The sequence below is a fragment of the Molothrus ater genome, chromosome 11 (genome assembly GCF_012460135.2).
Source record: "Molothrus ater isolate BHLD 08-10-18 breed brown headed cowbird chromosome 11, BPBGC_Mater_1.1, whole genome shotgun sequence".
NCBI classification, from domain to species: domain Eukaryota; kingdom Metazoa; phylum Chordata; class Aves; order Passeriformes; family Icteridae; genus Molothrus; species Molothrus ater.
Genome location: NC_050488.2, coordinates 4,298,192 through 4,318,042, shown reverse-complemented (window position 1 = coordinate 4,318,042; position 19,851 = coordinate 4,298,192). Strand labels below are relative to the sequence as shown.

Below are 19,851 nucleotides of genomic sequence, written 5' to 3'. Positions count from 1 at the left end.
GTGTCCCTGGTGGTAGTGCTGGTACCGGTGTCATTTCCACTCCAGGAGCTGGTGGCCACTGGACCTTTCAGCTGCCCGGGTGTGCGGTTGTGCCATGGGGATGTGTTGGGCCGTGGGAAGGGTGCCCCCGGCCTGGCCATGCGGGGCAGCGGGGAGCGGCTGGAGGGCTGGCACCGGCCGGGCGCTGCCGCCGGGCTCCTCCCGCCTGCTTTGGCAGCCGTCCCACTGCGGGCGGCAGGCCCGGCCCGGCAGAGAACAGCCCCATGGCCACCGCGACCGAGAAGGGTGTGGAGGTGGGCAGGGGGCTCAGGGGAACTGTGTGGGTGGGCACAGCCCCGCTTCAGGCGGGGGACATGGGCAGGGGGTGAGCTTACCCACGTCCAGCATGTCCCTTCCTTCATCCAGGCGGCCCACGGCCCCGCTGCCTGCTACCGGGAGCTGAGCCGGTTCCCTGCCGTCACCCGTGCCGCCCTGAGGGCCGCGGCTGGGGGCCAGACCTTCCAGCTCTACACCGGTGAGTGGCGGGCCCTGCCACCCCCGCGTCTTTGTCCCGGTGTGAGCGGGCGCTGACGGTCCCGTCCCTCAGAGTGCAGCCGCCCCGACCTGGCCCGCCGGCGGCTCCTGCGCTTCGGCCGCCACTACAGCCTGCGGCGCACAGCCGGCCGCCAGGGCCTCGCCGTCAGCCGGACCGCGCTCAGCGCCGAGATCCACAGCCAGTAGGGCACGGGCGGGTGCGGGATGGGGCGCTGTGTCTGTGCCGTGGCCGGTGCCCACAGCGCACGGCCCGCCGCAGCCGCCGTCCCTCCCGCCCTCAGGCTCCTCAGCCAGGACTCGCCCACGGGCCAGCGCCGCGCCGCGCTCAAACGCTGCCCGCCGCAGGGCCGCGAGCTGCTGGAGGTAACGCGGCTGTGCCGGTCGCTCACCGGGGCGGCCCGAGTGCCAGTGCAGGGCGGTGGGCACCGTGTACACCGTGTGCCGCCCGTCCCCCCAGGTGTGGGACAGCGGGGGATGCAGCCACAGCGTGGACCTCACGGCGCTGGGGAAGCATGGGGACGTCTACACGGAGGGTAGGGCCCCTTCCCCATGGTTCCTGCCCACATCAGGGGGGAGGTTGGTGTGGCCAGCAGCCCTGGTGGCTACCTGGTGCCCAGCTGTGCCTGTACCAGGCTGGGCTTTGGCACTTCTTTGCCATGCCAGGGCCTTTTGCCTGCCTGGCCTGGTCACACTCGGAGACACGGCTCCTCTATGTGGCTGAGAAGAGCCGGCCCAAACCGCAGCCCCCCTGCCCCTGGGATGTGCCAGGAGCAGCCTGGCCAGCAGCAGAGGATGAGGATGAGGAGGTAGGTGCCCCATGAGTGTTTTCAAGTGCACCCCCAACATGCCATGCACACTGTGAACATGGCACAAGTCCCTTTGGCACACCAGGCACCCCCTGAACATGCTGTGCACCCCATGAGTGTGCTGTACATCCCATGAGTGTGTCATGGACAGAGCTGCATGCCTGGGGGCACCGGCCATGGGGCTGATGGGTCTGTGCCACAGGGCAAGCAGTTTGTGTACCACGAGGACTGGGGGGAGGCCCTGAGCACACGCAGTGTGCCCGTCCTCTGCGTCCTGGACCTGCAGGACCTCAGCCTGTCAGTGCTGGAGGGAGTCCCGGAGCACCTCTCCCCTGGCCAGGTCAGGATGGGGTGCAGGGAGCATCCCAGGGGATCCAGCCTGGGGCTGTGGGATGAGCCTGACTATCACACAGGCCCTGTGGTCCCCGGATGACCGTGGTGTGGTGTTCGTGGGCTGGTGGCACAAGCCCTTCCGCCTGGGGCTGAACGCCTGCTCCAACAGGAGGTGGGTCCCAGCCAGCAACCAGCACCATGCCAGGATGTCCATGCAGTGTCAGCACAGTGGGGGTCCAACCTGACCCACTCTTTCCTCCCAGGTCAGGGATTTTCTACTTGGACCTGGCCAGCGGGTGCTGCGGTGAGTGCTGGGGTGCTGGGGGTGCCCGGGTGTCCCTGGGATGCTGACCCCTTGCTGCCCACAGAGCTGCTGTCAGCAGAGAAGGGGTCTGTCTGCTCCCCCCGGCTGAGCCCTGATGGCCAGCGCCTGCTCTACCTGGAGGGGGCTGTGGGGGGGCCCCACCGGCAGTGTCTGCGCCTGTGCATGGTGAGTTGGGCCTCGCGGGCACCAGGCACGGCTGTGCCACCTTGTGCTGCCAGCACAGTGCCCAGGTGTCACAGCCTCTCGTGGTGCCTGGCTGGGGTGAGGGTGTCCCCAAGCCTCCCTGCCTCAGTTTCCCCTGGCATGGGTCCATCCGTGAACACTAACTCTCCCCAGCTCACCTGGCAGACAAGGCAGACAGTGACAGTGCTCGATGTGGTTCAGGAGCCCACGGAGGGTGAGCAAGGCATGGTGGGCAGAGCTGGGTTCTGATGGGGGACTGGTGCCACCCCCTGCCAGGTGCCCGTTACCCTGGCTCACCAGCCCAGCACTCTGCCCCACTTGCAGCCTTTGCCGGGCTCTACACAGAGGCGCTGCCCCTGCGGTGCTGGGCAGCTGACAGCCAGCGAGCCGTGCTGGGCACCCCTCAGCGGAGCCGCACGGTGAGTCCAGGGCATGGCAGGGCCAGGGACGTGACCACACAGCCCATGGTGATACCACTGCCTGTGCTCTGCACCCCCACAGGACCTGCTGCTCGTGGATACGGAGGCATGCACCGTCACCAACCTCACAGCAGGTACATGGTACCGGCCACCCATGGTGCTCTAGTGAGCAGTTGTGGTCACCAACACGTGTTCTGTCCCCAGGGTCATCTGATGGGTGTTGGGAGCTGCTCACTCTCCAGTGGGACCTGCTGGTGGCCACCTGCTCAGCCCCCCACCACCCCCCCAGCCTGGTGAGCAGTGCCCTGGCACCATGTGGCACAGTGGGATATGGCACAGCAATATGCAGCTAGGCACAGCTCAGTGTGGCACACATGCCATGGTGTGGTGTGGCACAGCCAGATCCAGTATGTCAGCCTTGGCATGGCACAGCCTTGTCACAGCACAGCCCCAGTGTCATCCATTGCCTGTGTCCAGGTGGTGGCTGTGCTGCCACCAGCAGGCCACGAGCTGCCCCTTGGTTGGGTGCCAGTGGAGGACACCCCAACCGTTCCTGGTGTCACCTGGAAGACCCTGACGATCCAGCCACCCTGCAGTAGGCAGGGTCTCAATGCACAGGGTGAGCCCCTGGGGGCCCCTGCTGCACCTCGGTGCTGCCTGGGTGCCAGGAACCTCAGGAGTGGCGGGGGGCAGGGTGCTGGGTGCCCAGAGTGGTGGCTGCTGAGTGGGACCCCTTCCCTGGCACAGATACCCAGGCTTTTGAGGCCCTGCTGCTGAGCCCCTCAGATGGCACACCACCGCACCCCCTCGTTGTGTGCCCCCATGGTGAGTGCGGGGACAGTGGGGACACCCTGGCAGTGCTGGTGGCAGCCCAGGTGATGCCCATGCTGGCCCCAGGTGGCCCCCATGCTGTCTTCGATGCCCGCTGGCGTCCGAGCATGGCTGCACTGTGCCAGCTGGGCTTCGCCGTGCTCCTGGGTGAGTGCTGGGGAGCTCGGGGACATGTGGCCTTGTGTCCCAGTAAGACATGGCACCCATGGACCTGTCTCCTCAGTGAACTACCGTGGCTCCCTGGGCTTTGGCCAGGCCAGCATCAGCTCCCTGCTTTCCCGTGTGGGTGAGCAGGATGTGGCAGATACCCAGGTGAGGGGTGCTGGGCTGAGGGTGCTGGGGGGATGCTGCTGGGAGGATGCTGCTGTTTGGGTGCCAATGGTGGGTGCCCCACGGGTGCAGCTGGCAGTGGAGCAGGCGCTGCACAGAGAGCCCCTGGATCCACACCACCTGGCCCTGCTGGCTGGCTCCCACGGAGCCTTCATCGCCCTCCACCTCCTCACCCGTGAGCCTGAGCGTTACCAAGCCTGTGCCCTGCGCAGCCCTGTCTCCAACCTGCCCGCACTGCTGGGCACCTCTGACATCCCTGACTGGTGAGTGCCAACCCCATCCTGTGCCATGCCATGCCATGTCCCTGTGATACCTACTGGTGTCTCTGTGCTGCAGGCGCTACACCTCCCTGGGGCTGCCCTACTCCTTTGAGCGAGTGCCATGTGCTGAGGAGGTGGCCACCATGCTACTGCGCTCGCCCATCTCCCAGGCAGCCCAGGTAGGGCAGGGTGAGAATGGCTGTGGGGTGCCAGGTGTGGGGTGTCAGACACCCACTGAGGGCGGTGCTGCAGGTGCAGACACCGGTGTTGCTGTGCGTGGGCGCTCGGGACCGGCGCGTCAGCCCCACGCAGGCGCTGGAGCTGTACCGGGTGCTGCGGGCCAGGGGTGTGCCAGCACGGTGAGTGGGGTGCAGGTGGGAGCCGGGAGGGAGCTCTGGGGTGCTGGATGGGCATCTTCTCGTCCTGTCCCTCCCCACAGGCTGCTGTGGTACCCTGAGGGTGGCCATGCACTGGCGGGTGTGGAGACAGAGGCTGATGTCTTCAAGAACTGTGCCCACTGGTTCCTCCAGCACCTGGGGCAGCCCAGGTGGGATGGGACAGGCCAGCACAGCCCCTAGTGCCCACAGTGGTCCTGGGCTATGCCAGCCCCAGGGTGACTTCTGGCCCTGTGGACCACACCAGCACCAGAAGCAGATGGAGTGAGTGTAGCCAGGGGCAGAGATGTCGGTTGGGGTTTGGTGTTAAATAAAAGTGAGACCTTGTGCAGTGTCGACCCCTGTGGCCAAGGCTGTGCCTTTATTGTGTAGTGGCAGCTATGCCAGGCTGGGAATGCCAGCTCAGCCCATCTTCATCACCTTGTAGATCCAGTCAACATAGAGGGAAACACGGATGAAGAGGGCGGGCAGGTCAGTGCGGGCACACACACGGGAGGGGGTGATCACCCCCTCCAGCACCCAGCAGTCAGCGGTGAGACAAGCCAGTGGTCCGCCGTAATCGCCCTGTGGCACGAAGAGAGTGGTGTCACCCTGGTGCCAGCACCTTCCCTCACCCAGGGGTGGGTGTCCCCAGCCCAGCTCACCTCGCAGGCTCCCACGCCAGCACGCAGCGGGGCAGTGCACAGCTCACTCTCCTTGAGGCGCCCCCGCAGTGCCCTGTTGCACTCGCTGTGGGCCAGCACTGGCAGCCGCGCCACGTTCAGCACGCTGCCGTCCGCTGTGCCTGCGGGCAGAGAGCGCGGGGCAGCGGGCACAGGAGGGAGCACCAGTGTGCAGGGATACAGGGGAATGGCACAGGCAGGGGATGCTGTGCGCAGGGAATGCATGGACAGGAGGATGACATGGCAGTAATGTCATTGCAGGAGGATGCGGAAGGGAGATAATGCGGAAGAGGGATGCCATGGACAGGGCGATAGCAAGGGCGAGAGATGCTGTGGGCAGGGGGATGGAATGGGCAGGAAAACACTATGGAAGGGAGATGCTGAGAGCAGGGGTATGCCAGGCATCTGGGGGTTGCTGCCGGCAAGGGATACTTCGAGCAAGGGATGCTGTGAGCAGGGAGATGCCATGGACATGGGGATGCTGTGGGCAGAGGGGATGGAATGGCTTTGGCAGGGGCTGTATTGAACAGGGAATCCACCAGCATGGGCTGCCTGTGGCAGGTACCTCTGGTTTCCCCCCAGCCGGCGATCTCACAGACAGTGCCTGCAGGCACAACATAGCGCTCGGGGGGCAGGCAGATCAGCGCCACACGCCTGGTCAGAGCAGCTGGCCTGTGGCAAAAGGGGCAGTGGGACAGTGCCAGCCTGGCCAGCAGTGGAGCATGGCAGAGGCCAAGGCACAGCCACTCACCTTGCTAGCTTCAGCATCACCAGCTGGGACTCAGAGGGGCCGCAGACAATCCGCACGATGGGAATGGTCTGTTGGTCAGGATCCCCAGGGCCAGGGTCCTTGAAGAGCGTCCCCAGCTGCACCTCATAGCCCGTCAGGTCGGCATCACTGTGGGACAGGGACATGAGGGCACGGTGGGGTCCCACCACCCCATGCCCAGCCTCAGCCTTACCAGGAGAAGAAGCACTGGCGTGTGCTGATCACCCACTGCTCTTTCACCAGGGATCCCCCGCAGAAGTGCACACCAGCCCTGTGGGGACAGGGGCTGAGCTCTGGGGGGACACTGAGTACATGGCAGCGCACATGGGACACCCCCTCACCGGTTGCGGATGCTGACAGTCCAGGGCGAGTTGCCAGGCTGGCCACCTACGATGCGCCCCTTCTGCTGCAGCCTCTCCTCCCGCTGGCCACACTGCTCAAATGTCACTGTGTCTGTGGGCAGGGTGGGCATCAGCTGGGGCTGTACCACCAGCACCCACCCCAGAGTGCCCACCCAGGACCCATGGGCCGCCACCTGTATTCTCCATGATGGAGGGCACTGTGCTGCCAGCTGCAGAGAGAAAACAGAGGGTAGTAGTGGCACAGGATCCAGCCACCCCGAGGGGACCAAAACTACCCTGTGTGTGGCCAGGGTCCCCTCTAGCTCTGCAGGGATGTGGGTACAGGCTCACAACAGGGCTTGATGGCACAATAGTCGAAGGGGGTACGGGGGTCCATGGTGTAGCACCAGGGGCCATGGCTGTCATCATCGGGGTTGCGGCAGTAGTTTTCCTCCAGGCGTGCCTCAGGGTGGGTGGCAGGTGAGATCCTGCCAGGAGGCAGTCACCATCACTGTCACCATCCCCATCCTCATCTCCAACTCCACCTCAATCCCATCTCCATCCCCATCTGTGTATCCACCACCCCCTCTCACACACTCACTGGGGCACGTGAGGTGTCTGGGCAGCCCAGGGCTGGCAGGTGATTCCCTTGCGGGTCTTGCTGATGTGGCCATGGTAGTGTTTGCCGTGGCCGTGGTAGCACTCTGGAGAGAAGCAGGGAGAGCTGGCATCCCTCACAGGGGCACGGGGCTGGGCACCTAGGGACAGGTGCCTGGGGGGGCTCACCTTGGGCATCCTGCTCATCAGGGCAGCGGCGGATGTGGAAGCAGAAGGCGATGCGGACGGTGGGGCGGGAGGTGAAGCACCATGGTGCCTCTGATCCGTCGGGGTTGCGGCAGTAGTTCTCCTGCAGGTCCCTGGAGGAGGGGGAACATGGCTGTCCCCTCTCAATCCCACACTCGTGGGTGCTGCCCAGCACCACCCTCCTGGGGTGCACAGCCATCTCCTTACTTGCACGGGTACTTCTCAGGCACGAAATGGTGCTTATGGGGCACCTGGGAGTCCCAGCGCTGGCAGGGGATCCCCGACACAGTAACATTCACTTGGCCACGGTAGCCTTCACCCTTTCCCCTGAAGCAGCCGTTGGTGACGTTGACAGGCCGTGGGCGTTTTTCTGCTTGTGTGGCCAGAGAGAGGGGCAGAGTAGCAGGGTCAGGGGTGGCACCCAGGACCCTCAAGGCCCAGCAGCGCACGATGCTGGTGGGGACTTACTGCAGATGCGGATGCGGCAGTACTCGCGCTCCCGCTCAGGGTCGGTGGTGTAGCACCAGGGCCGCTCGGAGCTGTCAGGGTTGCGGCAGTAGTTGTCATCTAGCCCCTTGTCAGGGTACCTGGGCCAGAGACAGGGAGCAGCAGTTGGGGCGGCACCATCACCCCAGCACCTGGCACTCAACGAGGGCAATGCTGGGGACTGGGGGCCAGTACTTGTTGGGGTGGTAGGGGTGTTTGTGTGGGTGCTGCAGGTCCCAGCGCTGGCACTCCGTCCCTGATTCGGTGTGGTCCACGGTGCCACGGTAATCCTCCCCATTGCAGGTCATGCAGACAGCTGCCAACAACTGCAGAGCTCAGTGTGGGAGAAAAATAGAGCACAGGGTGATCCTGGGATGTGGCACTCACCATCTTCACACTTCTTTATGCCGCAGCTCTGGTGCCGGACATTGGGATCAACGGTGTAACACCAAGGGCCCCGCTTGTCCCGGTCAGGGTTTCGGCAGTAATTCTCCTCCAGCCCATTGCGAGGGGATGGCAGAAACCTGCTGGCAGCAGAGTGGGTAGGAGGGCTGACAGGAATCCTTTGCCCTGGAGCGGGCACAGCAAGGATGATGCACCACCCCGTCAGTGCCATTGCCCCCAAGCTGTACCCATTGCTCCTATGCTATCCCACACTGCTCCCACCCCATTCCCCATTGCCCCATGCTGCCCAGGGTAGGTGCGATGGGACAGCCAGGGACACGGGGGCACCTGTGATCATGTGGTGTTGTGGCTTGCCAATGCTGGCAGCGCAGCCCTTTCTCCGTCATGGCCTGTGTGCCGCGGTAGCTGGAGCCATCGCCCCCGATGCAGTCCCGCAGGTAGTCTGAGCAGAGCCAGGCACCTCTTCAGAGCCCCAGGGCCGGGTCAGAGCAAATGGGCAATGAGGAGTCCTGTGCCCAGTCTGTGGTGTCCCCATGCCCACCCATGGCACCAGCCCACCTTTCTTCTGGTACAGGTCATAGCGGATGTTCTTCTGCAGCTGGATGCGGGGTGAGTGCTGGGTCCAGGGCAGCAGCTGGCACAACTGGCTCTGCTGGTCATGGTGGAAAGCCCTGGGAGGCACAGCAGGAATCTGGCATGGCACTGTGTGAAGCCAGGGCCAGCAGGACCTGGGTCACACACGTGAGCACCCTGTGTCCAAGTGCAGTGACCCGGTGTTGTGGCCCGTGCACTCCCACCTGCCCCGGGGTGGCGCCGTGTCCTGCTCACCGGCAAGCCAGGCTGGTGGCACAGCGCTGGGCACACTGCTCCGCAGTGCCCTGCTCCGGCAGTGGTGGCGGTGAGTCCACAGGCACTGCCAGCAGCTCGGTGGCTCGCAGGCGCTGGAAGTCATTGAGGGGTGAGCGGTGGCCTGCGGAGTGTGGCAGGTGCTCAGTGTCCCCATGGGGGCACAGCATGAGCACTGGGGCCCTGTGGAGTGTTGGATCCCTGCCCTACGGAGGAGGATATCCCTGTCTCACAGAGCATGGGATCTCTGTGTCCCACAGAGCATGGGATCCATGTCCTGTGGAGCAGGGGATCCCTGTCCTATGTCCTGATCCATGTGCCCTGGAGCAGGAGGGTCCCCGCCCTACATCACCCGCTGCTTCCGGCACCCCCCGTCCGCCGTGGGACGGGGCATGGCCTGCAGGCTCCTGGCCCGGCCTTGGGCCCCGCACTGCCCAGTGCCCTCCAGCCCCATGGCGACCCAGCCTGGGGCCCTACCTGAGCCCAGAGCCGCGGCCAGGGCGAGCAGGACCCCCAGCACGGGCTGCATGGCGGCGGCCCCGCGTCCCCGGGCCGCTGGAGCTCCGGAACGGCCCCGAGCAAATATTTGCGGTCAGGCTCGGGCCAGGCGGGGCCGGGGTCACCCCGCGGCGGGCACGCGTGGGGCCGGGCGGGGCCAGGTCAGGGGGCGGGACTGAAGCGGAGAGGGCGCGGCCTGGTGCGGCGGGGCGGGGCCAGGCGGGCCCGGGGTCACCCCGGGGCGGGCACGTGCGGGGCGGGGCCTGAGCGGCGGGGCGGGTTCTGGCGGGGCCGGGGTCACCCCGCGGCGGACCCGCGAGGGGCGTGGGTGGGGCCTGCGCGCAGGAGGCGGGCCCGGGGCAGCGGGGACGGGTCCTGCGCCAGTGAGACGGGGCCTGGGGGTGGGGTGGGGCCCTGGAGGCGGGGCAGGGGGCGGGGCTGTTCGACGGGCCCCACGGGAGCGGGCGGGGCTCTGGGGCGGGGCTCTGGGGCGGGGCGTGGCCGCACGGGGCAGCTTGGCGGGGCGGGGCGGGGAGGGGCGTGGCCAGCGCTGTAGCCGGGCGCCGATTGGTCGCGGCGCGCTCGTGCCGCCGGTTGCCAGGCGCCGCGCGCGCGCGCCAGCCCCGCCCCCGGGTACGTGCCCGCGCGGGGTCGCGCTCGCGCCGCGCCGCCCGCTCGGTGCGTCGGGGCCGCGGAGCCGGCGGGAGCGGGGCCGGGCCCGGCGTGCACGGTGAGAGCGGGGACGGAGGAAACGCGACCGGCCGGAGCGGGGCTGCGGCGGCACCTGCCGGGCCGCCCTGCCCTTGGCGGCGGGGAGCGGGGCTGGCGGCGGTGGCGCGGCCTGGGCAGAGGCGCGGCGGGCCCGGGCCTGGCGGAGAGCGGGCGGCGGGGTGGCTTTCCCGGCGCGGCGCCGCCTCAGCTCGGCGCGCCCTTCGCGGCCTGCGGGACCGGCCCCGTGCCGCCTTCCCCCCGGGCCGCGCTCCCTCCGCGCCGCTTTCCCGCCGCCGCCCTCGGCCCTGGGTGGGCGCCGCGCCCGGGAGCGCTCGGCGGGGCCGGGCGGGAGGCGGAGCGGGCCCGGGGCTTCAAGCGGCTGGGGCGGCCCGGGCTCTACCGGGTGAGTCTCGGGGCTTCGCCGGGATCGGCCCAGGTGCTGTCGGTGGCGGCAGCCGGCTCCGGTTGTGACAAACCCCATGTGGGCGTCCCGGGCTCTCCCCGCTCGCCGGGACCGGCCCGGCGCCGTGGGAGCACAGGTGGGTGCCCAGGTAGTGGCGGAGCTGTGTGTTCCTCAGGGACGGGCGGCTGTCCCGGGCAGCGGGGCCCTGTGGGGCTCTGTGGGCCCCGCCGCTTCCCGGGGCTGACCTTGGCTCCGGGCACCGCGAGCGTGACTAACAGCAGCGGTTGTTCCGGGAGGGACAGACCCACAGGCTGACTTTATCTGCAGTCCCCAGGGCAGGTGACTAAAGGCAGGTTAGTGGTTCTACCGCCCAAAAAGGTCTAAATGGCAGATAGTACTTGTGGCCTCCCTGGTTTCTTGGAAGCAACAGGCTGCAAAGTGGCTCACACAAGTTTCCAGTGCCCATCAAGTCAGCATGCCTGGGTTTACTGAGTTTTGCCACAGGTTTGAAGTTGGCGAACGTGTGTTTTTGGAGCGTAACTGGGTCCTGCTGCTCGGGGGAAGGTGTGGGCAGGGGGATGTGGGACCTGGCTGTAGGGATCACTGTCGCTCCCTCTGGTATATCTCCCTTGGTCCAGGAGTTTTGGGCTCCTAGATTTGGGAAAACATCACTGGCGTTCACCTGTCCAAAATGAGATTAAAATCTTCTTTTTGTGTTAAAAAAACAAAGAATTTGCCTATTTTCTCTTAGCCCTTCCAGGCAGGAGCTTCCTTCTACCATCCATTTCTGTTATGTGGTTGATTACTAATGCCTCTTGCCTTGTGAGTACTGTTCTTAACAAAACTTGCTATTTAACTTTCCAAATGGAATGCTGTCTCGTCCCACCTTTAGCTTTACAGATTCCTTTCCTCACTTTTGGAGTTTCTAATTCTTAAGGTTTTTCACGCAGTCTCTGCTGCTATACCAAGCATCCTAAACCACTTATTCATTCTTCCCAATGCTTGTCATTGCACTCTTCTCTCCTAAATATAGGGTAGTATGCCAACAGAAGGAGCTTGAGAGCAGGCTGAAGTGCTGGGAACACCACTGTTTACTCAGAGGAGTAATCAGCAAAGCCTGGCTGATTCCAGGTCGCACCGACTCCTTGCTGCAGTTCAGGCTCACTTCTTTGGGAGCTGGCACAAATGCTCCAATAACTGGGAGATGTTGCTGACAGCACCTGCTGGCTTAGACATACCCATTTCTTTAAGCATTGTGTAAATAGAGTTGTAAATTCTGCTTGATTGTTGGCATCACACCTGGAGAATCAGTACGAATTATGGGGCTGATAGCTGTAAGATGTTCTGCTCACTCTATACCAGTAAGTTTTGTATGTGTGGGATTTGTTGACCCCAGGCATTTGTCTGCTGTTGGAAACACTGGTTCTTGCTGGTAACTTACCCACTCTGTTCTCCTCGTGTCCCAGTACCTGGAGTGCTGAGCTGGCTGCTCTGGGAGTGAAGGAGGGTGTGTGACAGGCAGAGTGGGGACAAAGGAGGATGTGTGACCCTTTGCCAGCTCCAGCCGTGCAGCTCCTGGTCAGAGCTGGCCCAGCGCTCTGGCCATGGCTTGTCTTCCACGGGCGGCTGCTCTGGAGGAATTCTGGCTGCCTGTCCTGGGAAGAGCCGTGCTCTGACAGCGAGGGGTGGTGTTGGAGGGAGCCCTGCTGCATCCTGGCTTGTGTGAGCGTGCCAGCAGACAGGCCTGGGAGTGCTCTGGGGCTCTGCGCTGAGCACCAGTGGGCACTGAGGGGGAAGAGAACGGTGTGGTTGCAGCAGCCAGATCCTGGGGAGGTTTTCATGCTTGGTGTCTGCAGCACAGGTGTCAGGTGCAGTGTGTTGTCAGCCTAGCTGAGAAGGTGTGATGGTTCTGCCCTGGCAGGAGTGGTGTTGCTCACCAGTAGGAATGGTCTCTCCTTGCCTTTTCCTTGTTCTTTGGAGAGATAGTGAGACAAATTGTCCTGGACAGATATCTCCAAGGGTGCCGTGCCAGCCTGGGGAGGAACTCTAGCTGATGGAGTAAAGGTCTGCCTCGTTCTGGGAGTAGCAGCTATCTGAAAAGTTTTGTGGAGATGATTTTGGGTGGTTTGTGCCTTTACTCCTGTTAGCTGAGGAATAGTACTGAGGAGTTAAGTCTAGTGATGATTAATTTGAGTGAGGAAAATGCAAACGCTGAATTCTTCTTAGGCAAACAGGGGTCATGTAAATAAATGCCTCTGGCATTCTTTGTGGTGCTTGCAGACTGTCTACCAATTACTTCTGGTCTCTTGCTGAATCAGTGGGAGGCTGTTGCTCCTTGAGCTCCGAGTACTTTGGCGGTGATTTGGGTGAAATACAAATAAACACAGTTGGATTGACCTAGTGTATCTGAGCTCTTGGTATGCTGAAAATGTTTGTTCTTAGAATGTTTGTGCAGTCTGGAGAGCTCTGTACCTTAAACCCATTTTGCAAAGGACTGTGACCATGTTTAAGCTGTGAAAAATAAAATATCAACCCGAAGAACCTGTGCTTTTAGGGTTTGTTCTGTGAGATTGAATTTGAGCAAACTACTAAGGTGCTGCTGGATGGAAAGTTAATGTATTAACCTATGTGAACACTCTGCATAGGTGCACATCCTAGTCTGGTGCCTTCTGTCTGTGTATCTCTCTCTGTGCTTATCTGTTGACTGAAACGGTCTCTGGTTCAGCTTTTCTGGGATAAAATTTTAGCTTGCCAGTAAGAAAGATGGTTGTGTGTGTTTGATGTTACCAGTATTTTAGTCAGTGGATTTTTCATGAGCATCTGAACTGCTCTGCTGATGCAGCAGTGTCTGAAGGAGATGATCCAAGTCCCCATGTCAGGCAGGCCCTGTCCCTGTGCAATGCCTGAGCTGGTCACTTGGTGACCAGCAGAAAGCTCCCTGGCTCTTGTGCCTGTTTTGTGAGCTGTTCTGAGTCAGTGAGGAGGACGAGATGGGGCAGGGTGAGTGGCATGACTTTGATTGGAGTTGGGCAGGCAGCAGGGGCCTCCTGTTTTCCTGAATGCGTGTCCTGCTCAAGGTCACCTCACTGCTGGTTTTTCAGAGCCTTGAGGCACCCTAGGAGATTCCCTGGAATCTCTGCCCATGGCAGCAGTTTCCAAATCTGGGATCCTGTCCCTGGACAATGTGTTGGGACCCAAGAGCCAGAGGGGGCTGCAGGGCTACCAAGTGCTCCTTCATCTCCTTCCTGTGGCCCTCTGCCCTGTCTGTGGGGAACTCACAATGGCTGCCAAACCCCAGCACAAATGGTGTTCAGCTCTGTGGCCCCTGGCTGTGTCACTCTCAGGCCATGCCAGTGGCACCGTGCTGGTCCCGGGGTGAGGTAGCAGAGGGCTGTGTGGGAGGGCTGAGCTGGGTAAGCCTCACTGCTTTTGGAGCAGAGAGGTCAGACCCCAGACATGCCGTTGTGGTGCCTGCAGTCATTTTGCTCAGCTGACCTGTTTTGTCCCTGGGTTAACTTTCTGCAGTTTAGTAACCTGGATTTTCCATGGAAGGAGCTTGTGGTTCCCCAACCAGGAGGAGTTTGTCAACAGCTCAGCGCTGCAGAGGGAAAAAAAAGTGAGGCCCAGCCTGGAGCACCCCCAGGCTTGTGGGCATGGTTCCTGTGGTGGGCATGGTTCCTGTGGTGGGTTAGATCAGAGCAAGTGGTCACCTCACAGCTCACAAAACAGGCACAAGAGCCAGGGAGCTTTCTGCCGGTCACCAAGTGACCAGCTCATGGTTTGATGCTCTTAAAAGGGCCCATCTCTTTCTCTGCTTTTAGCTGTGCCCTCTTGCCTCCTCCCAGGGGCCAGCTGTGGTGCTGAGCTAATGCATTGAGCAGTTGATTCTGCTGATTCACTGTAAAGTTGGTGGTTTTTTTCAGCTTGACCCTTTATTCCCTTTGCAAGGGAAGGATGTTGGACCATCCTTGAAGGCAGGAAGCCATTGGATCAGCAGAGCTCTCCCTTCGTAATGGTGCTCTTGGCCATAACAGATATTTACTTTTTGAGGGTTGAGTTGTCCCCCTGTTTCACTGTCCTGCAGGCATCCTCTAGGCCTGGAGAGTGATTCTTGGTGGGATTCAAAGTACTGTCTGGCTTTGACATGCAAGAGGGTGAGGCTTGGAAACTGCAATAAAATTTGTCCCAGCCCCCCTGGGTTCAACTTTGTTTAGGGTTTTTCTTTAGAAAGCCACGCTCAGAGCCTCATCTGACCTGTAAAAATGTATCTGAGTGAAGGTTTCCGCTCGTGAATTCTCTTTTCTCACCTTGTGGTCTCACCACAGTGCTCTTGTCATCACTGCAACCCCAATAAGAATATGGTGTGTCTTTCCTGCTGTACTTTCTGGGAAGGGCTTGATTCATAGAGGCTTTCCACAGGCAGATTCTAAAATATTTTGTGTGCTGGTTTCTCTGAGCATTCCAGCAAACTGGCTCAGAAGCCCCTTCCTGCAGTCCTTGGTAGATCCTGCTCGTTAGGGACCTGACGGGCAGCATTCCTGCCCTCCCTCCTCTGGGGTGGAGAGGTGGTTACAGAGAGGTTTCAGTTCAGTCTCACGTAGTTACAGGTCACAGGAGTGCTGGATGTGTGTGCTGAATTCACACGGGCTTCCCTCTTTTTTTGGCTAGACTGTGCATTTTGACTTCAGAAAGCTTAATCTTCTGTGAAGTATGTTCCTTAAGGGTGGGGATTAGCATTCAGTAATTTTGATGAGAGTTTCCAGTAGCAGATACTGATCATTTTATATCAGTCCCAAAGGCTAGGGATTGATTTTTGGATGAGCTTGAGTGATGGTTTGAACCAGCTGTTTTCCACTGAAGGGTTGAATCATGACAGGTGATGTGAAAGCCTTGTGCCACTGTCACAACCTCAGACTGCAGTGTGGGGACTGTGTGCTGCTGGTCTTTGCTAGGCTGGCCCTAATTTCCTCTTCCCTCTTGCCCCCAAATGGATTCTCCCAGGCTCTGTGGGAAGCACATCTCTTCCCAGAGCTTCCAGGATTTCCTTGGAAGTGTGCATGGCTTCTTTGGGACTTTTCAATTTCGGTGGAGAGGGACCAAGATCCCTGTGTGTAGTGCTTGGTTATTCAGCAGTCCAGGATACTGTACAGATTCCACTTTAATCAGGGTGGAAATAGTTGTGAGTTTTTCCAGTGTGAACTTTTTTGTAAAGCAGCTCTTCAGTATTGGTCTCTAGCTGGGAGTTTCCTGTACAGCAAGAAGTTTCATCAGATCTTCTCTGAGTATTGCTGAAATGTGAGGTGTGACCTTCGTGTTGTGGCACTTGGGATTCCTGCAGGAAGGCTTTACACAGGTGTGGGCTTCTAGGTGGGGAATAAGAGGCATATTTGAGGCTGCAGTGATTCCCTGTTCATGTCCCCTAGGCTTTCTGCTTAGGTCTTGACCTCTGTGGAGTGTGAGCTCTCTGTGCTGTAGGAGCTGATTCCTGCATGACAGACCATGCATGGTGTTTCCCCACCCCAAAGGAAATATTTCTAGTGGAATTTTTATGATAGTGCCTGGGGGCCTACATTAAGGGGATAAAAGGTGGTTATTCTAAAACCCTCCCTGAATTCAACTTCATAGGATCCTACCAGGAAGCTACACAGAATCAGTGTAGCTTTGTGTCTTTTTCTCTAAAAATCAGATTTCTGCCTCTTCAGATACAGGTAAAGGCTGGCTGGAGACAAGGGTGGGACTATGCCAATTCCAAGGGAGAATCTTCTTCCAGTGTTTTTCCTAAAATTCAAAACCTCCTTTGCCTATCTTCTGAAATTCCTTGGCATCTTTCCTTTCTCCTACCATAGCAAGAGCTTTAAGACATGTGGGAAAGTGTAATTGCAGAGGTACTGGCATCAGCTGAACTTAATGGGCACAAGCAGCTCATATAATTAATTTGTTTCATTAATTCTCAGTTTCAGTTCATTGAAAGCTTCTGCAGTGTGGTGTTTGTGCACAGAATAGCTGTTGTATGAGATGTGTAAGAGGTCCTGCAAGTTCTGCAGCATGGTCACAATGCAGATCTTCCCATCCTGAATGGGATAGAGCATCAGGAATGGGGCAGTGAGCCTTATTTTAATGAGTGTCCAGGTCATATCAGGTGTTTTTTAGGCTGGGCATTAACGTTTGTGTTGATGGCAGTAATTCTGAGTGATTGGACTGAGACTGTCATGTAATCTAGCATAAAGGTCTGTGCCATGCTGCTGTATGTGTTTCCATGGTATCAGTTCACTTCTCCAGGGTGAGCTGTGTGGCCAAAACGTGAAACTTTGTGTCCTCTACCTGGGGAATTTTGTGCTTCCAGTGGTGTTTATAAAGCCAGTGCTCCGTGTTTGTCTGTGTGCCTTGTGCTGGTTGCTCTTTCAAGAAAGAGTTACCTCATCTTAGAGTAAGATTTTGTTTGAATAGCAGGGGTCAGCCTCTAGGGAGGTAAGAAATTTGATCTGAGAATGACAATTGCTGAGATAAATACAAATCTTCAGAAATGTCCAGAGAAAACTAAAGCAACATATTGTAACAGTACTGCATGCAAAGCCCATGAACCCTTAGCACTAAACTGTAAGAAAAGTGTAGGAATTGGGCTTTACAGCCTCATGAAAACTTTGTAGTCAAAGCTAACATGAAAAAGGGCTTCACTTGCTACTGGCAATGATGTAAAATTGTATATTGAGGGATTAAAGCTTTGAGCAGGCAGTGGTGCTCCCTGTGCAGTAATGGTGATAAGCCAGGATAAAAGTTGTGTGCGAATCTGTGTGCTGAATGTGGCAGAGGGAAATACTCCATGATTGCCATGGCTAATTTGGATGTGAGGTTTGCTTATTGAAGCCTCAGTCAGAGGTGGACGAGCTCCTGCACTCTGGAAGCACTGTTCCAGCCTGTGATGTGGTTCAGTCCCCACCCTCCCCTCAAACCAGCGTCCCAGCACCAGCACCATTGCACTGCACACCCATTATTCCTGAAAACTGGAATGCTGACCCTCCTCTTGGTTCTTGCTGCTCCACCAAAGCTCCTCCAATCTTTTAGTCATGGAGTCAGGTGGGAGTGGCCCGAGTGCTGCTGGCCTCCTCCTCCTCCTGCTTTCCCTGCTGGAGCCGGGTCCTGCTGGGACAGGAACAGGTGGGGCCGTGCATCTCTCACACACCTCGGTGACTGAACATGGCTGTGTGAGCTCAGCCTGCTCTGGCAGTGGGCTGTGCCTGCCCCTGGGTGTCCCTGCCTGCTCTGGCAGTGGGCTGTGCCTGCCCCTGGGTGTCCCTGCCCTGGCAGTGGGCTGTGCCTGCCCCTGGGTGTCCCTGCTCTGGCAGTGGGCTGTGCCTGCCCCTGGGTGTCCCAGGGGAGAGGGGTCGTGGTGCTGTCCTGCTGTCACAGGAAGAAGCTGTTTCCTGCAGACCTCTGCGCTGCATCCTGGTGCTGTGTGCTTTGCTCCAGTGTGACCCAGCTCAGCAGCCTCCAGCCTTTTTCTCTTCCCTGAATGGCAGGCTCCTAAAGCCTCCCCTGGAGGTGCATAACTCTGTATAGGAAACTTAATCCTGCTGACTCCAGGTAAGCCTCTTCTCACTTTTTATGGATTTCTTACAGTCTGTTCACATGCTGGTTCAAAACCTTTGCCTTGATATGATGCTTCAGGAAATCCTTTGAGGCAGCTTCTCCTCTGTGCCACAAAGAAAGGCAGAGAGCAGAGGAGGCAGTGAGATTTAGGGTTTGGTTTTTTCTGAAGTTAAAATGAAGTTGAGATACTGCATACAGGGGCAGTTCTGAAGGCACACCTTGGCCACACATACCTGTGTGTTGGGATGAGTTGGTCAGTTCACATCCTGCTGGAAGAGCAATCTGCCACAGCATGAGGGAGATCGTGAAGAGCAAGGCTGTGTGCATAGCTCTGCCCTGGGAGTGTCTTCTGGACTGGTGTGGTGTGTGGCTTGGTCACTCCAGCTGGGAGCCCAGGAAAGATTGCTCCACATGCTGAAGTCCTCGTTTCTGGTCATATATGGGAATTAAGGCTGGCTGGGCTGACTCCCTAGGCAAGTGTTTAGGGGTGAGATTCTTCTTTAAGCAGTGACTAAGATGATTATTAGTGAATTCTGCACAGCTGACTCTGAGCCCTGTTTGGGACCAGCAGTTGTAGGCTGTGCCAACTGGAAAAGGTCAGCTGAAGCTTGGAGCTGCCTGGGCACACAGTGAGGTGTCTGCTTTGGAGCAAGGAAGAGCCACCCTCAGCTTCTGCAGAGGCAGACGGCTCAGCTCTGCAGCCTGAGCCCATCCAGGAGCAGACACCTTTCACTTCCCAGTGTCAGTGTCCACTGGCATGTACAGGAGCTTGTAAGCACATGGGTCTGCATCTCAAAAGAGCTTTTCTGCTCCAGTCTGGGAGTGGAGAAAGAATCTTGATGGGAAACTTGGTAATGTAAATCTACTCTTTAAGAGCTTGAGGATCAGCTGAAGGGGCCAGTGTCCTCCTGCTTGGGCTTTGTGGCAGCAGCCATCTGAGCTGATTTGCAAAGCACTTTCAAAGGCAAACAGTTGTCCTATTTACCTCCTCTCCTCAGTGGAGAGGAATTACCTGTGTCAGCAGAGCTGAGAAGTTATTTTTTATTTCAGGCTTGGTGGGGAGGAGTTTAAATTTGAACTCTTTTGGGTATAGCTAAAGATCCTTCTGGAGCAGAAACACAGCAAACCATTGCAGCTCCCCATCTGTGTGGTGCTCCTGAATGGAAGCACGGCCCTTGGGGAGAATGGTGCTACCTCAGGAGCTGATACTGCCAAGCATAATGCTCCAGGTTTTTATCTTCAGCTGGTCTCTTGCACTCAACAGGTTGCCAGTGTAGAGGCTGCTGGTGCAGGAAAAGAGATCTTGCAGCAGTGTCTCGTTCCATTTGTGGTTGCAGGCTTTAGAGAAGTCCCTCGCTTAGAAAAGTCACATGAGAAAAGCATTTAATGTATTTTTAGATGTCTTTTAAGTGGCTTAATGGCTGAAAAGAAACCTGCATCAGGTCACTGGCCTGCCTGCTGCAGTTTGCCCAGGAGTGCTCGAGAGGACTGTTAATGTGGAATGGATCCAGTCAGAGCCTCCTGCTCTGAGGGAATTGCTGTGCCTGTACCAGGATGCAGCTGCTGTGGGAGGTGACCGTAGCTCTCAGTGTGTGCTGCTCAGATGCTGGTTAGGACAATAGTGGGAAATGAATGGGAGATGTCCAGCTGAACCCACTTTAATTTCTCTTTATCTTTGGAATTGTCTGGGTTTTCCTTGGTGTCTTTGTGCAGTGCTCTTGCCTGGCACAGTTTGTTGCAGGGTCCAGACTTGGTGTGCTCAGCTTCTCAGTTGGTTTGAGCAGGTGCTGCTGGCAGAAGAAGTCCTACTTTTCCCTTGTGAAAAGGAAAAGAGAAGTGGTCCTGCAGACCCCACATCCAGCCTGGAGGCTCACCAGATGGGAACTGGCCTCTTGTTTGTCTCTTTTTGCATTCCTTTAATGT

At 58.9% G+C, this 19,851-nt stretch overlaps 3 protein-coding genes across 5 annotated transcripts in view; 2 read left to right on the top strand and 1 right to left on the bottom strand.

Moving 5' to 3' along the window:
• Positions 1 to 92: 92 nt before the first annotated feature.
• On the top strand, positions 93 to 4,709 carry APEH (acylaminoacyl-peptide hydrolase). Its single transcript, XM_036391180.2, is given in 23 exon segments — positions 93 to 246; positions 249 to 293; positions 406 to 514; positions 587 to 716; positions 816 to 897; positions 992 to 1,067; positions 1,198 to 1,340; positions 1,543 to 1,680; positions 1,754 to 1,845; positions 1,937 to 1,977; positions 2,042 to 2,163; positions 2,335 to 2,395; positions 2,506 to 2,600; positions 2,683 to 2,734; positions 2,805 to 2,893; positions 3,078 to 3,219; positions 3,348 to 3,425; positions 3,498 to 3,578; positions 3,655 to 3,743; positions 3,834 to 4,024; positions 4,098 to 4,200; positions 4,274 to 4,380; positions 4,461 to 4,709. Coding segments are annotated over 23 exon segments (2,313 nt in total). The 5' UTR covers positions 93 to 138; the 3' UTR covers positions 4,600 to 4,709.
• A 31-nt stretch (positions 4,710 to 4,740) lies between these two features.
• MST1 (macrophage stimulating 1) lies at positions 4,741 to 9,343 on the bottom strand. 3 transcript variants are annotated; one of them, XM_036391182.2, is made up of 18 exons: positions 9,207 to 9,343; positions 8,712 to 8,853; positions 8,442 to 8,554; positions 8,211 to 8,325; positions 7,866 to 8,002; positions 7,674 to 7,794; positions 7,461 to 7,579; positions 7,200 to 7,365; positions 6,975 to 7,105; positions 6,790 to 6,892; positions 6,540 to 6,676; positions 6,383 to 6,418; positions 6,189 to 6,300; positions 6,041 to 6,118; positions 5,830 to 5,976; positions 5,644 to 5,750; positions 5,061 to 5,200; positions 4,741 to 4,980 (listed from the first exon to the last, which is right to left on the bottom strand). In XM_036391182.2, exons 1-18 carry the CDS (start codon positions 9,256 to 9,258, stop codon positions 4,819 to 4,821), a joined length of 2,118 nt encoding a protein of 705 aa, XP_036247075.1. In that variant the 5' UTR covers positions 9,259 to 9,343; the 3' UTR covers positions 4,741 to 4,818. The 3 variants fall into 3 exon arrangements, with proteins under 3 accessions (XP_036247075.1, XP_036247076.1, XP_036247078.1); XM_036391183.2 differs by having other exon boundaries at positions 7,200 to 7,362; XM_036391185.2 differs by lacking the exons at positions 8,712 to 8,853; positions 9,207 to 9,343 and having other exon boundaries at positions 7,866 to 8,345; positions 8,442 to 8,526.
• A 1,114-nt stretch (positions 9,344 to 10,457) lies between these two features.
• The window catches only part of DAG1 (dystroglycan 1), a 49,408-nt gene continuing 40,014 nt past the window's right edge, over positions 10,458 to 19,851 (top strand). The window contains 1 exon segment of the mRNA XM_054516063.1: positions 10,458 to 10,477. The gene's annotated coding sequence lies outside the window, so the exon portion shown is untranslated.

What these genes read in the sequence shown, in the direction of transcription:
- MST1 (XM_036391182.2), bottom strand. Translation starts at nt 9,258, where the DNA reads ATGCAGCCCGTGCTGGGGGTCCTGCTCGCCCTGGCCGCGGCTCTGGGC. An exon ending in GGCCGCGGCTCTGGGCTCAG is followed by an intron (nt 8,854 to 9,206) that starts GTAGGGCCCCAG and finishes CACACTCCGCAG; the next exon opens with GCCACCGCTCACCCCTCAAT. An exon ending in CTCCATCATGGAGAATACAG is followed by an intron (nt 6,301 to 6,382) that starts GTGGCGGCCCAT and finishes CCCTGCCCACAG; the next exon opens with ACACAGTGACATTTGAGCAG.